This window comes from Aythya fuligula, chromosome 1 (genome assembly GCF_009819795.1).
Source record: "Aythya fuligula isolate bAytFul2 chromosome 1, bAytFul2.pri, whole genome shotgun sequence".
Classification (NCBI taxonomy): domain Eukaryota; kingdom Metazoa; phylum Chordata; class Aves; order Anseriformes; family Anatidae; genus Aythya; species Aythya fuligula.
This window is the reverse complement of record NC_045559.1, coordinates 151348416-151361730: the sequence shown is the minus strand read 5'-3', so window position 1 is coordinate 151361730 and position 13315 is coordinate 151348416. Positions and strand designations below refer to the sequence as shown.

Below are 13315 nucleotides of genomic sequence, written 5' to 3'. Positions count from 1 at the left end.
CCCTGGTGCCCGTCCCGTCGGGGCTGAGCCCCCTACTCACTCGCTCGGCCCGGCCGCACCTCAGCCAGGCGCCTCCGCGGCTCTCCCCAGCCTAATTAAAGAGGGGGGAAGCGGAGCTCTGAACTTGTGCCTGCTGCTGCGGGGCGGCTGTAATTCCACCCCCCCACACACACACCACCAGTCCCCGTCCCCGTCCCCGTCCCCCCCCCCCCCCCAACACGTCCCCTCCCGGCCCCCCCGCTCACTCGCCCGCACTTCTGCGAGAAACTTAAGCTGGGATGCCAGGTAGGGTGCTTGGGAGCTTTTGGCAAGGTGCCTGGAAGGGGCTGCGTGCCCGTTTTCACTCGGAGGCTTTTTCTTCGCTGAAAGGCCATTGGGAGCGCTTTGGCCGGGGCTCGCCGTGTGAAAGGAGGAGGAGGAGGAGGAGGAGGAGGAGGAGAGGGGGGGAACGCAGACATTAAAAAAAAAAAAAAAAAAGAGGAAAAAATCCGCCTATTGGATTTCCCAGCCCCATGCTCGGCTCTTCCCCCCTCGCCCCTCCGGCGGGGCAGAGCACAGGGTCCCCCCCCCCCCGCCCCTCTCGGTGCCCGCTGCCCCCAGCCCGGCCCCTGCGCTTTGGGGACGGGGGGTCCCGGCCGGGGAAAGGGGGAGCGGGGGGCTCCGGCCCCTCTCCACCTGCACGAGCGGCCCCTCCGCCCCCATCCCCGGATGCCCTCGGGGACGGGGAAGCGAATGGGGAGGGTCCCACACCCACGCCTGTCCCCGTCGCCCCCTCCCCAAAATCCGCGCGGGGGTCGCTGTGCAGCCGTGCGGCGCCCCGGGCGCGCACCCAGCGGGCCGGCAAGGTGCGGCGCGGGCCCGCGCGCGGGCACGCGCCCCGACACGCGCGGGCACGCGCCCCACGCCTCCCCACGCGTGGGCACGACGCGGGGCGTCGGGAGCGCGCAGCTCCCCCCCACCACCACCACCCCGGGCTCCTCCCGTCGGGTTTTTGGGGAGGGCCGCTCTGCCTCCTCTTCTTCTTTTTTTTTTTTTTTTTTTTTTTTTTTTTTTCTTTTTTTTTCTTTTTTCCTTTTTTTTTTTTGGGGGGAAAACGATTAATTTGAAACAAATTAAGCTCGCCCGCCTCTTGTTTGCCAAACAGGCTCCGGGCAATGTGCAAACAGGCTTTCACTCCGGCGCCGTGCCCCGGCTCCCAGTGCCGCCGCCTGGCCCCGTCCACTCCCCCAAAACCCCCCCCAAAAATCGCCCCGGCTGGGACCGGGGCTGCCTCCAAGCCCCCAGCCCCGGGGCCGTGCCACAGCCTCCGCCGAGCCAAGGCGTGAGGAAAGAGCCGGGTTCAGAGGGGCTATTGACAGAGACAAAGCTGCGGGCCGGGGGAATCAGCTGCAGCCCTTAATTAACACCGCCTTAAATAGTCCAACAGGCGCTGAAGACAAAGTTGAAGAAAGACTTTAAGGCTGAGTGCCCCTCGACAAGCTCTTTTTTTTTTTTTTTTTTTTTTTTTTTTCTCCTGGTGTCATTCAATATTTAATGCACTGTGCTTGTAATGCTACTACTGGTGCTCCTTTCTCAGCAAGTACATTATTTTTTCACGGTGCCCACGGCCAGGGAAAACCCTTTAGGCAAAGAAAATCAAAATGTTTGTTGTTTTGGATGACTTATAACTCTTGTTTAACACAAGCACTTTCAAGAAAGTATAACAGGCGCAGCCTCTAAAGCAAACAACGAAATCCTTGTGACAGAGTCCGACACAAAAAGCACATTGTGCTGCGGACTATCCCTTTTCTCTCCTGCTAGATGGGTGCCTGTCTGCGGCTGAACACCACGATGCCATTTTACTTTTGAACTATTGTTTTTGAGTTATGCCATGTGGTCAAAAGGAGAAGGAGGGAGGCTGTTTCCAAGCCCCCGAGACAAACGAGTCGCCTTTCAGCGAGCTACCCCCGAGCCCCTCTTACACCGGGGTGCAAATGTCACCTCCACGTTTTTCACGGGCGCGGGGGCTTCGGGGGCGACCCTTCAAAGCGCCTCCGGAATAAACGACCCTTATTAAACACGGCTCCGCCTGGGAAAAGCCCCGGAGATTGGGGGTCGGGGAATGAGGGGGGGGGAGAGGGGCACGGCCCAAAGCGGGGGCACGGGGCGAGGGGCCCCCAAAAGAGGGGGCTCGGGGGAGAGGCTGGGGTGCGCCGCGGGTTTTTTGTCCCGAGGGGAGCGGCGTCTGCGAGTCTGCGCCGGGGAAGTTCCCGCTTTGCAGGCTGCATGTTAAGGCAGCCCATGGAAGTAATTTCTGCGGGCATCCCGGCAAAGGAGAACAAATCGGTGACAAAGGAGAGCCCTTTCAATTCAGCGGCGTCGTTAGGGAAACCAAAAAGTATTCTTCCTATAATAAGTTCCACTTCAAAGGGTTTCTCATTCAACGGTGACTGCCTCGCACTTTTATTAAGTCCGGGCTTTTTCACTTGGCGGAATCATCTGTTTGGTTATTTTTCATCGTGTTTATTTTTCACCATTCACACAGCACTTGTATTAAATAAACAAAGAACAATCGCTCTGCAAATAAAAGTGCTTAGGTGGGAAAAGGAGAGGGGGGCCGAGGAGGAGGAGAGCCGGAGAGGGAGCTTCTTCCCCGCGTATCTGCTTGTTTGTTTACCTGCTGCGCTTGGAGGGGGCGATGCCGCCACGGGTCCTAAAAAAGAAATAGGGAAGGGGGGGGGGGGGGGCTCTGAATGGGGAAGGGGGGGGCGCTGGGAGAGAGGCCAAAAATATGAGGCGTTCTGATGAAGTGAAAATTGACTGCGCTAACACGGCATGAAACTAAAGGTCACCGCAACTGTATCTTAATAGAGTGTCTCGAATCGAGGTGGACTATTTTAAATGCAGCTTGCTTTTGCGGCGCTCATTGCCATAGCAATCCTAACGCTCCATGTTGATGTACCATAAAAGCAGTAGTTTGAATTTCAAAGAACCTGCCTTTGAACTTCTCCCTGCCTGATTAGGCACTTGCGTGCTGTGGGGGTGAATGCGGGAGCGTGGGTGCGGGTGTGCCGGCGGCTGCGGGGCCGCCTTTGGGTGCCCCGGACCGGGGAGGGGGGGGCTATCTGGGGGTGCGAGGGGGGGTATATGCGTGGATGTGTGCGTGTGCATGCTTGTACACGCGTGGCCGTGTATGTAAGTGCGTGTGCACGCGTGTCTATGCGCGCACACGCGTGTCCCCCCGCGCATCCGTGCGTACTGGGGGGCACGGCCCGCCGCGCCCCCCCCCCCCCCCCGGACCCCGGACCCTGGACCCCCCCTCAGTCATTTCCCACACTCCCGAAATTTCGGAGCCCCTTCAAACTTCGCGGCTCTGCCCTTTGGAGGGCCGGGCGCCGGCAGCAGTGTGTGGCGAGATGTCTCCCAGCCCTGAATACAAAGGTAGATGATTTAAACAGTGTTTGTTAGGAACACGTTTTGCCTAGAAAAGATGAAGTCTTTGATGATGGCCAACTCAGTGTCAATAAGTGGCTTTCTTTGAGCCATATTCAGATGGGAACGTCTTGCTTGCCAATTGCCATAGAAATCTTAACACACCATGAAGATTGTCCAAGCGCCAAGCCTTCCGTTCTGGGCTAAATTACTTTGAAGTGGCGCAGGACGTGCACTGGTCAATTTTAACTCTATAGGCCGGACAGAGAACACTAGGAGCGGGAGATTGTGCGGTTTAAAGCAGAAAATAAGAAGGGGAAACTTGTTTTATACACTCTATACAAGGTTCTGCTCATTGTCAGATATCTTTTATCTTTTATATTTCCCATGAATGATTCATGTCTCGGTGGCTTTGTGTCGCCCTCCTTTTCACAAGAAACTTCATTAGAGAGCTATAAGTTTTCCCATTGATTAGAGCCCTCATTTATGAGTGTTTTTCTGCTTCGTATGTTGGTTATTGTCATTCTGCTTGAAACAACTCTTTGCAACCTGTTTCACCTTTACCACATTTAACAAAACTGACTTAAAAAACACTATAACCTTTTGGTGAAACTGTTCTTGACATTTTGACCAGTCATCTTCGAGCATCTGTAAATTATGTGGAAAAAAAAAAAAAAGAAAGAAAAAAAAAAACAACCTCGGACTAGTTTTATTTATTTTATTTCATGAAGGAAGAAAAGAAAGAAAGAGTGAGAAAAAGGGAAAGTGAGAGAGAGAGAGAGAGAGAGAGAGAGAGAGAGAGAGAGAGAGAAAGAAAGAAAGAAAGAAAGAAAGAAAGAAAGAAAGAAAGAAAGAAAGAAAGAAAGAAAGAAAGAAAGAAAGAAAGAAAATGAAAAAGAAAAGAGGAAAATGAGGGGAAAGAAAGGAAAAAAATCCTCGAGGACGTTGGCAGAGCTCTGCCCACTGTTTTTCCAGCAGCAGGTTTCGCTCAGCTTTTCCCTCCCGAAGTCACTGCCAGGGAAATGCGTATTCTCTCGCAGCTCCTGAAAACTTTTCTCATTCAGGCGATCTCCTGACATGATTTCTAGCTTGGCGTGAAACGTGTTTCGGAACCATCTCCTTCCATACGGTTTCTCCACCGTCCCTTCTCCCGGAAACCAGAGATGCTTAACTGGCTGGTGTCAGTCAGAGGAGCCTGAATGCCAGGGAGATTTCATTCGATATTTTTTTTTTTTTTTCCGGCAGAAATATTAACACCGCGATTGACTGGATTTGGCGGTGCTGATGCTTCGCTCAGCTGTCCTTGAGAGAGAAGAAAAACACAAATGCCCGACTTTCCCCTGCGTGTTACCCACCTCCCCACGCACCCCCCACCTCCCCCCGTCGGGGCCGGCCTCCTTGGGGACGTCGGTCCACGAGCCCCCGGGGGAAAAGCCCCACGCGTGGGCACGGCCGGGAGCCCAGAAGGGGAAACCCAGGCGGATCTCGGGAGCTGTGCCGGGAAAAGCTCTGCGGGTCCCGGCCCCGGCCCCGGGCCGCTCCCGCTGCCGCCTCCGCGCTGCTGCGCCCCCGCCTCGGCCCCGCCGTGCGAGCCCTCGCCTGTCAGTAAGGCACGTGCGAGACAGAGAAATAAGGTTTTTTATTCATTTGTACCATCGCCTTCCTTTTTTTTTTCCTTTTTCCTTTTTTTTTTTTCTTTTTCCCTTTTTTTTTTTTTTAATATTTTGCTTTTTGTCGGGTTTACACAGAGGGGGGGATTTTTATTTATTATTATTATTATTATTATTTATTATTTTAATTGCTACGGTTTTATTCAGGAGGTATCTTGTGTCAGAAAACGGACGGGCAAGTGTGTGACCCTACGTGGAGCGAGTACATAAAAATAGTGCTATAGCCCCCAGAGCCGTATTTTATAAACCCTGCCATGTAGTCATGTATAGTGCAATCTGTTGTTGAAAAAAAAAGGCATAAATTAAAAAGTTCGTTTACAAATCAGCACGAAAATATCTCTAATAAGATTACATTACATAAATTATTCTTTAAAAAGTCCGTACCTTCCTTTATTATTTCCTATTTATTCAAATGGGCTTCGGAAATAAAAAAAATAAAATAAAATAAAAAAAAAAAACGAATAAGAAACAAATCAAACGAACTTTAAAAAATTACTGTCTATTCAAGTTTTCTCGGTTTTGTTTTTTTTTTTAAAGTAATGTCTGCTTCTTTATATCCAACACAACAATACGAAGACAACGTTTCAAGGCTTCCAGAGTGACAGCACCATGCACTGTACTAATAATATAATAGCTCTATGAACTATTTATATATAGCATCACCAACACACCGCACAGAGGACATGCAGGAAGAGTCTGTTTCACATTACATCGTTCGTTCAAGTAAGCTGAAAAATATAATGATTTTTTTTCTTTTTTTTTTTTTTGTACAAACCACAGCATCATAAACAACAATCCATCACCAAAATTAATAATAGAATTTTCTTTGGTGTGCTCTGTACTCTTCCGGGAGGAGGAAAGAAGAAAAAAAAAAAAAAAAAAAAAAGAGAGAGAGGAGGAGGATGTCAGAAAATAAATTAATTCAACTGTACAAAATAATCGCGTTCGCGTACACGTTATTAACAATGACAAGACCACATCAACCATTCACGGCACACAAAACAAATTTCCACAGCCCCTGGGGGAGGGGAGAGGCTGCCACTTCCCGGCCCGCAGCCCCGGGGGCAGAGCCAGCGCCCTTTGGGTTATTTGCGCCCCCCCAAGCCCTTGGGGGGTCCCTGGGGGGGGGCTGGCGCCCCGACCCCATCCCACCCCCCCCCCTGCTCTCTCGGGTGCCCCCTCCCAGGTGACCCGGCCGCCAGCCCCGGGGGAAGGCAGGGGTGCAGGCAGGCAGGGGCTGGGCCGGGAAGGGGGAACAAAACTCTGAAACACGGGAAATAAAAATGACAAAAACGCCCCCGGACCCTTCCCACCCCCCCCCCCCCAGTCGGTGTCCCCCGTCCTCCTGTGCGAGGGGAGCTGGCACCTTGCGTTTTGCAGCAGGGGAAATAAGCACCGGGAGCGAGACAACGGGAAATCGCCGTCAGCTTTCGCCTTATTATTATTATTACTAATTATTATTATTTTCATTATATATTAAAAAATAATGATAATAATGCATCACAGTATCACAGTTGTCAAGTAGCAGCGGGTTTTCTTTTATTCTCCGGCCGTGGCTGGGGAGCCGTGAGCGTACAGACCGCGGAGGAGCGGGGAGGGAGCGCTGCACCCTTTTGTCTCCCCGTCCCCAAATCCCTCGCACATGGTCGCAGCCGAGGCGGAAAGGGTCGGGGCCTCGGCCACGATCGCACCGGGGCTGAGCTGCGGGGACGGGGGGGGTAAAACCCCCCCTTTAGTTCATTTCGGGTCGTTTTAAGGGGAGCGCGTCCTGCCCTCGGCCGGCGGCAGCCCCAGCAGGTGCCGGCTTCAGGAGGCTGCGAGAGGCTCTGGGGGGCTGCCAGAAGGGGCTGGGGGTGCTCCCAGCCTTTGAGACCCCCGCCCGGCCCCAGTCCCCCCCTTATGGCACGGCTGGGGGCAGCTTGGCAGGGGCCGGGGCTGTGGCTCGGCGTGGTGGCGGCGTTCCTGTGCGCAGCAGAACGGGAGATTTCGAAAAAAAAAAAATAATAATAATAATAATAAAAAATATATAAAAATAATAATTAAAAAAAAAAAAAGGAAGAAGAAGGTCCGAGTGTCTTTAATTAAATTAGTTACCGTACAAACACCATAGGGTTTCGTACACGGAATAAATAGCGCGGGTCAAACCTGACGGCGCTTCCACGCCAGCCCGCGGGGCCAAGGCGGCTGGGACGGGGCCGGGGCACCGACGGCACGGCCCGGCACGGCCCGGCACGGCCCGGCACGGCCCGACACGGCCTGGCACGGCCCTGCTCGGCCCCAGCCCGGCCCGGCCCTATGGGGCGGCTCTGCCCCCCGAGGTCCTGTGGGGCTCGTCCCCTTCGGAGGCCGGGGAGGCGGCGCGGCTGGAGGGGGTGCGCGGCCGTCGGGGGGCCCCGCCGGCCTGGCAGACGTACCACTCGCTGAGGTTGGTGACCGGCGGGGACAAGGGGACACGGGGCGGCTCTGCCGCGGGGTCGGCCTCGGGGGGCAGCGGCCCGTCGGGGGGCCCGGCGGCCGCGTAGCAGCCCGGGGGAGGCGGGGAGGGCGGCGGGGACTTGCAGTGGATCTTCATGTGCTTGCGCAGGGAGCTGGGGTGGGTGTAGGACTTGTCGCAGCCCCGGATCTTGCAGTAGTAGGGTTTGTCGCTGGTGTGGACGTGGGAGTGCTTCTTTCGGTCGCTGCTGTTGGCGAACTTCCTGTCGCAGCCGTCGAACTCGCACTTGAAGGGCTTCTCCCCTGCCGGCAAACAGCGACCGGGTGGTTACGGCCCCCGGCACCGGGACGAGACCCCCCCCCCCCGCCCCTCTCCCCCACCCCCTTTTTTTTTCTTTTTTTCCTCTTCCCCCCCCTCCCAGGGCACCCGGGACACGTCGGGGGGCTTGGGATTTCCCCGAGGAGCCCCCCCGCTTGGTGCTGCAAGCGGTCAAAAACGACCCCCCCCCTCCCCCCGCCCCAATCCCCCTTTAGCCCCCCACCCCCGGCAGGACCCGGCCGCCTTCGGCGCACACGAGGAGCGTTCATTACGGCCCTAATGAACAACCCCAAACAAAACGGCTCGCCGCCTCTGCCTTCCAGGGCCGCTGTTTGCCCACAGGCTGGCACAGCCCTCGCCTAATCCCCTCGCTGCGCCGGGGGACAGGTCGGGCTCGGGGAGCCCATGCGACACCTGCTTAAGCGCCCCGACGTGAGCGGGGGCACCCCCGGGGGACAGGGGACACCCCCGGGGCGAGGGCCGGCGACAGGGGGCTGCGGCTCCCCTCCCTCCGTAACCCCGCATGGGGTTTGACCGACATAGCGATGGGAAAAAGGAATGATTTTTTCTTATTATTTCTTTTTTTTAATGGTTATTTCCCTGCTGTTTCTATAGAAACACGTGCCTCTGCAGCCTATTTGCACGTCAACTTTCTCAATTAAAACCTGCTCCCCCACCAGCGATGAGGTAGCACTGGGAAGAGCGAGTTCGGTTTTATTTTTCTTTTATTTAATAAAAGAAAATTAAAAAAAAAAAAAAAAAAAAAAAAAAGGATGCGATGCTAAGAAAAAAAGCAGCTGGGGGGCTCCCCACGGGGACTCCCACGGAGGGACACGGCGGCGCCTCCCGTGGGCGCTGCCCCCCCCAAAATCTGCAGCAAGGAGGGTCCCAAATGGGGAGGTCCCGTCCGAGCGGCCCCGTTTTGGGGTGATTTCAGCCCAACTACGGGGTCGTGCTGCTCGGGGCAGAAAGCAGCGGGGGCATGGAGGGATTTGGAGGGGGTGGTTTTTGGGGAAGGCGAGCACCGGCTCCTTGTACGGACGGCGACCTGCAGGCCCAGGAAAGCCACCGGGAAGCTTTTTGGGGTTTGTCCCCCAAAACGAGTGGCACGGCGCAGCTGCCAAGGGAGAGGGGAAAAAGGGCGAGCGGCGGGCACCCGAATTAGGGCCGGGGTGTGTGTGGGGGGGGATTAGCGGAGGCGCGCACAATCCCCTAATGACTTACACGCAATTACGGTGTCATTATTTCGCCCCTCCCGGAAAAAATGCCCGTAATAAAGGAAGGGCCTGCCAGCCAACCTGCCGTGCTCCCAGCCGCCGGAGCTGCGAAATTAGAGCAATTCATCTGGTAGGGACGGGCGGGAGCTGCCCCCGCGCCTCGTCCACGCGAGGGCTGGCCGTGGGGAGGGCGTGGGGGGCGAGGGTCGCGATCCCTTTCCCCCCTTTCCCCTCCCGCGGGCCGAGCTGCCACCCGGAGGGGGGTCCTGCACACCCCCACCCCGGTCCCTGGGGGGCTGCTCGCTTGTCCCTGCGTGGGGGCCGCTTCCCCCCGTGGGCTCACGCGTGGGAGCCCTCCCGGGGGCTGTGGGCTCCTCGAGGGACAGGGGGAGAGGGGAAAGCCCTCGGGGAGCTCACAGCCCGGCGGAGCTGCGTGGAGGGGGCGAAATCCCCCTGCGAGGGGTCTATGGGGTGGGGGAAGGCGCCCCCCGGCCCCACACCCGCGGCCCCTCGCCCCGGGGAGGGGAAGCATGGCCTGGGGCCTCCCTTTGTTGCTGCTCGGGCCTCCCTTTTGAGCCGGCAGCTTTTTATTTTTTTCTTTTTTTCTCTTTTTTTTTTGCCCCTCCGCCTCCTGGCGACGCTCGGCCGCAGCTCGGAGCAGCGAACCCCCCCCCACCTCCATCCATCCCCGGTAGGCATTTAGGTACCGACTGCGCACTGCGGTTATTTTTTTGGGGTCGCTTTTCCCGTCGACTCCCTCACCCCCCACCCCCTCCGAACCTCCCCAAATCCCCCCTCACCCTCTCCCTTCCCTCCCGGAGCCGCGGCGGGGCAGGGGCAGGGGCAGGGGGCAGCCAGCCGGGGAGCTCCGCGGCCGGCTTTGGCTTCCCGCAGGCGGGCAGATGGGCACGGCTGGGTGCCAGGAGCGCGGCCGGAGGAGCAGGAGGCTGGGAAGCGCCTCCGGCTCGCAGCTCGTCCCGCAGTGCCACCGCCACCACCGCCAGCAGCCGGGGGGAAGCCTCCCGGCCCCGCACGGCTCCCCGCACAGCCACAGGCTGCGGGAGGGTATATTTGGGGAGAGAAACCCCTCTAATCCTTTCGGCCACGGGCCATTGGGTCTGACATCGGGACGCCACGTCGCAGCGCCCGCCGCTTTTCTCTCGCCGAGCAGCGCGCAATAAATCAAGAAAGCAATTACGGGAACTCCACTTCCTTAAGCGTCCTCGGAGGAATAATATTCGTCTGCCGCGATAAATCCCGGCTCCCTTCGTTTTCCGAGGAGGTTTTGTTTTGTCGTTTTGTTTGGTTTTTTTTTTTTTTTTTTTTTTTTTTTTTTTTTTTTACACCCGGAGCGAAATGCGTAGATCGGCAGCGGCGAGGAGGGAGGAGGAAGAAAGAGGAAAAAAAAATAGGGGAAAAAAAAAATAAAACGAAAGAAAGGGGGAAAATAATAATAAAAAAGAGGCGAACGCCGCTCAAGCGCCCCCCGAAACCCGGCGCAGGGCTGCGCCCGGGAGCCCCGCTGCCCTCCTCCCGTAGCTCCTCGCCGCCAGCCCGGGCTGCTTTCCCCTTTTTCCCTTGGGGTCCTCGGGTGGAGGGCAGCAGCATCCTCCGGCGGCCGCGCACCCACCCCGGGAGCGGGGAGGGAGCGGCTCCGGTAGGGGGGCACCCCCGACGGCGGGGTCCCGGCGCCCCCCCGGTGGCAGAAGGGGGGCGAAGCGGGGCCGCCGTCCTCTCGCTGCTCTCCCGAGCCGTGGCACCGGCCCCAAGGGGGTGTCCCGGGGCCGGGCGGGTGGGGGGCGGCGAGACCCGAGCCCTCCCCCGACGTGCGCCCGTCTCGTCCCCGCTTCTTCTGGCTCTGCCCCCGGGGCCCCGGCGGGTCGGGGCCGGGCTGCGGGGCCGAGGGGGTGGGGAGAGCGCTGCCGGCGGCGGGGGGGGGTGTGGGGTGGGGAGGGGGGGGCCGCGTGTCCGTCGGCGTGTCCGCCTGTCCGTCCGCGTGGCCGTGCGTGGCCGTGTGCGCGCGTCCCGCGGGCCGCCGGCGGTACTTATGGATGGGGGAGTCACATGGGCGGCGGTACGTAGGAGAGGAGGAAAAGAGGGGGGAAAGGGGAAAAAAAAAAAAAAAAAGGAAAAAAAAAAAAAGAGAGGGGGAGAGGGAAGGCCGGGAGGGGCGGGGGAATACCCACCTGTGTGAGTCCGCTTGTGGATCTTGAGGTTTTCGGAGCGGGCGAAGACCTTCCCGCAGCCGGGGAAGGGGCAGGGGAAGGGCTTCTCTCCCGTGTGCACTCGGATGTGGTTGATGAGTTTGTATTTCGCTTTGAAGGGCTTGCCTTCGCGGGGACACTCCTCCCAGTAGCACACGTGGCTGCTCTGCTCGGGCCCGCCGACGTGCTCCACGGTGACATGGCTCACCAGCTCCTGCATGGTGCCGAAAGTTTTGGAGCAGGGCTTCCTGCCCCCCGCCGGCGCCTCCCTCTCGATCCACTTGCAGATCAGCTCCTGCTTGATGGGCTGCCGCATGTAGCGCAGGAAGGCTCCGGCCGCCGCCCCGACGTGCGGCTGCCCGTGGGGGCCGTGGGGAGGGGGCGGCTGCCCGTGGCCCGCCGCCGCCAGCCCCAGCCCGACGGGGCCGTAGCCCTGCAGCGCCGAGGCGGCGGCGGCGGCCCCGTAGTGCGCCTCGGCGCGGCCGTACAGCTCGCCGGCCGCCAGCCCCAGCCGCAGCTGCCCGTTCAGCGGCGGCTGCCGCTCGCCGGACACCGGCGGCGGCGGCGGGGGGAAGGCGGCGGCGTGCGCGCCGTCGGGGGAGCCGTAGGCGCCGGCGGCCGGCGGCACGAACACGCCGTGGGGCGGTGGGAGGTGAGGGGAGCCGGCGGGCGGGTGCTGCTCGCCCGCGGCCCCCTGCGCGGAGCTTTGGGGGTCCCGGCGCAGGAGGAAGTCCCGGGCCGCGGCGCCCCCCGACGGGTAGCCCGGCAGGGCGGCGGCGGGCGGCGCGTAGACGGCGGCGGAGGCGGCGGCGGCGGCGGCGGCGGCGGAGGGCGCGGAGAAGGCGGCGGCGGCGGCGGCGGCGGCGGCGGTGAGCGCCTCGGGGGCGAGCTTGAGGGCGGCGGCGGGCTGCGCCATGTGCTCGGGGCCCAGCGGAGGGAGGGCGCCGCCGGGGTCGCCGCCCGCGTCCCCCGGGTGGAGGTGGGCCGCGTGGTGGGGGTGGCCGTGGTGGGTCCCCAGCCCCGGGAAGCCTGTCATGTGCTGGTGCGGGTGGGGCTGAGCCGCTGCCAAATCCGCCAACCTCAGGGCCGGGCTCCTCTTGCTCAAGGGGGGCTCCATACCGACACAGCCGGGCCCATCTACGCCGCCCGGCGTGATTTTTTTCCCTCTGCCCGCCTTCAAAAACATGTATGCACGTTTCAAAGCGGCGGCCCTTTAACTTCTTTTGTCTGCGCTCCCAACTCCGCGCGGCCCCGCGCCCGCTCTGCCCGCCCGCGATTGGCAGAGCGCGCACCAACATTTGAGCGGCGCCGCGGGGGGGGCACCGCTCGGCCAAGGCGCCGGAGGGATTGGCCGGGGCCCGATGATTGGCAGCGAGCGGGGCCGCTCCATTGGCTCCCTTTCAGGCCGCCGGCGCCGCGGGGATCCGCCCCCGCCGCCCCCCGCGCCCCCCCCCGGGGCCGCACTTGGCCAAAACTTCGCGCGGGGCCCCGACGGGGCGCGCACGGAGCCCCCCCGACGGCGGCACCCGCGGGGCCGGGGGCTGCAGCTGCGGCTCCCCCGGGGTTGAGGGGCTCCTCCTGCGAGGCGGAGCCCCCCCCCCGCTGCTTCTCTTTCCCCCCCCTCCCCCAAAAACCTCGCTTTTTAATTTCTTTTTTTTCGGTGCGCCCGCGGGAACGCACGCCCCGGTGCGCCACGCACGCACGCAGCCGGGTGTGCTCACGGCCAAGGCTCGCTGCTAAAAAGCACCGCCGGGGGAAGGCAGCCAAAATTGTCCTAAAAAAGAAGGCCGGCCGGCGGAGGGGAGGGGGGTTGAAGGGCGGAGAAGGGGGGGGGGATTCCTTCCCTTCGCAAAATAAACGAGTGAGAGGCGGAGGGGGGGGAGGTGAGGCCGGCAGCGCATGTGCCCGAGAAGTTTGGGGAGCCCTTGGGGTGCTGGGGGGAAGGGGGGGCAGGCAGGGAAAAGAGGGGTCTGCCCCCCACCCGGTCCTGATGGAAGGGAGCCTAAAATGCCCCCCTTCCTTACAAAAATAGGGCGCTGCCGTACGGGGGTGCCCCAAAGA

General features: G+C 59.9%; 1 protein-coding gene across 1 annotated transcript; it reads right to left on the bottom strand.

Moving 5' to 3' along the window:
* Positions 1–7374: 7374 nt before the first annotated feature.
* Positions 7375–12440, bottom strand: ZIC5 (Zic family member 5). The gene is made up of 2 exons (XM_032203125.1): positions 11237–12440; positions 7375–7817 (listed from the first exon to the last, which is right to left on the bottom strand). Exons 1-2 carry the CDS (start codon positions 12438–12440, stop codon positions 7375–7377), a joined length of 1647 nt encoding a protein of 548 aa, XP_032059016.1.
* Positions 12441–13315: the final 875 nt, after the last annotated feature.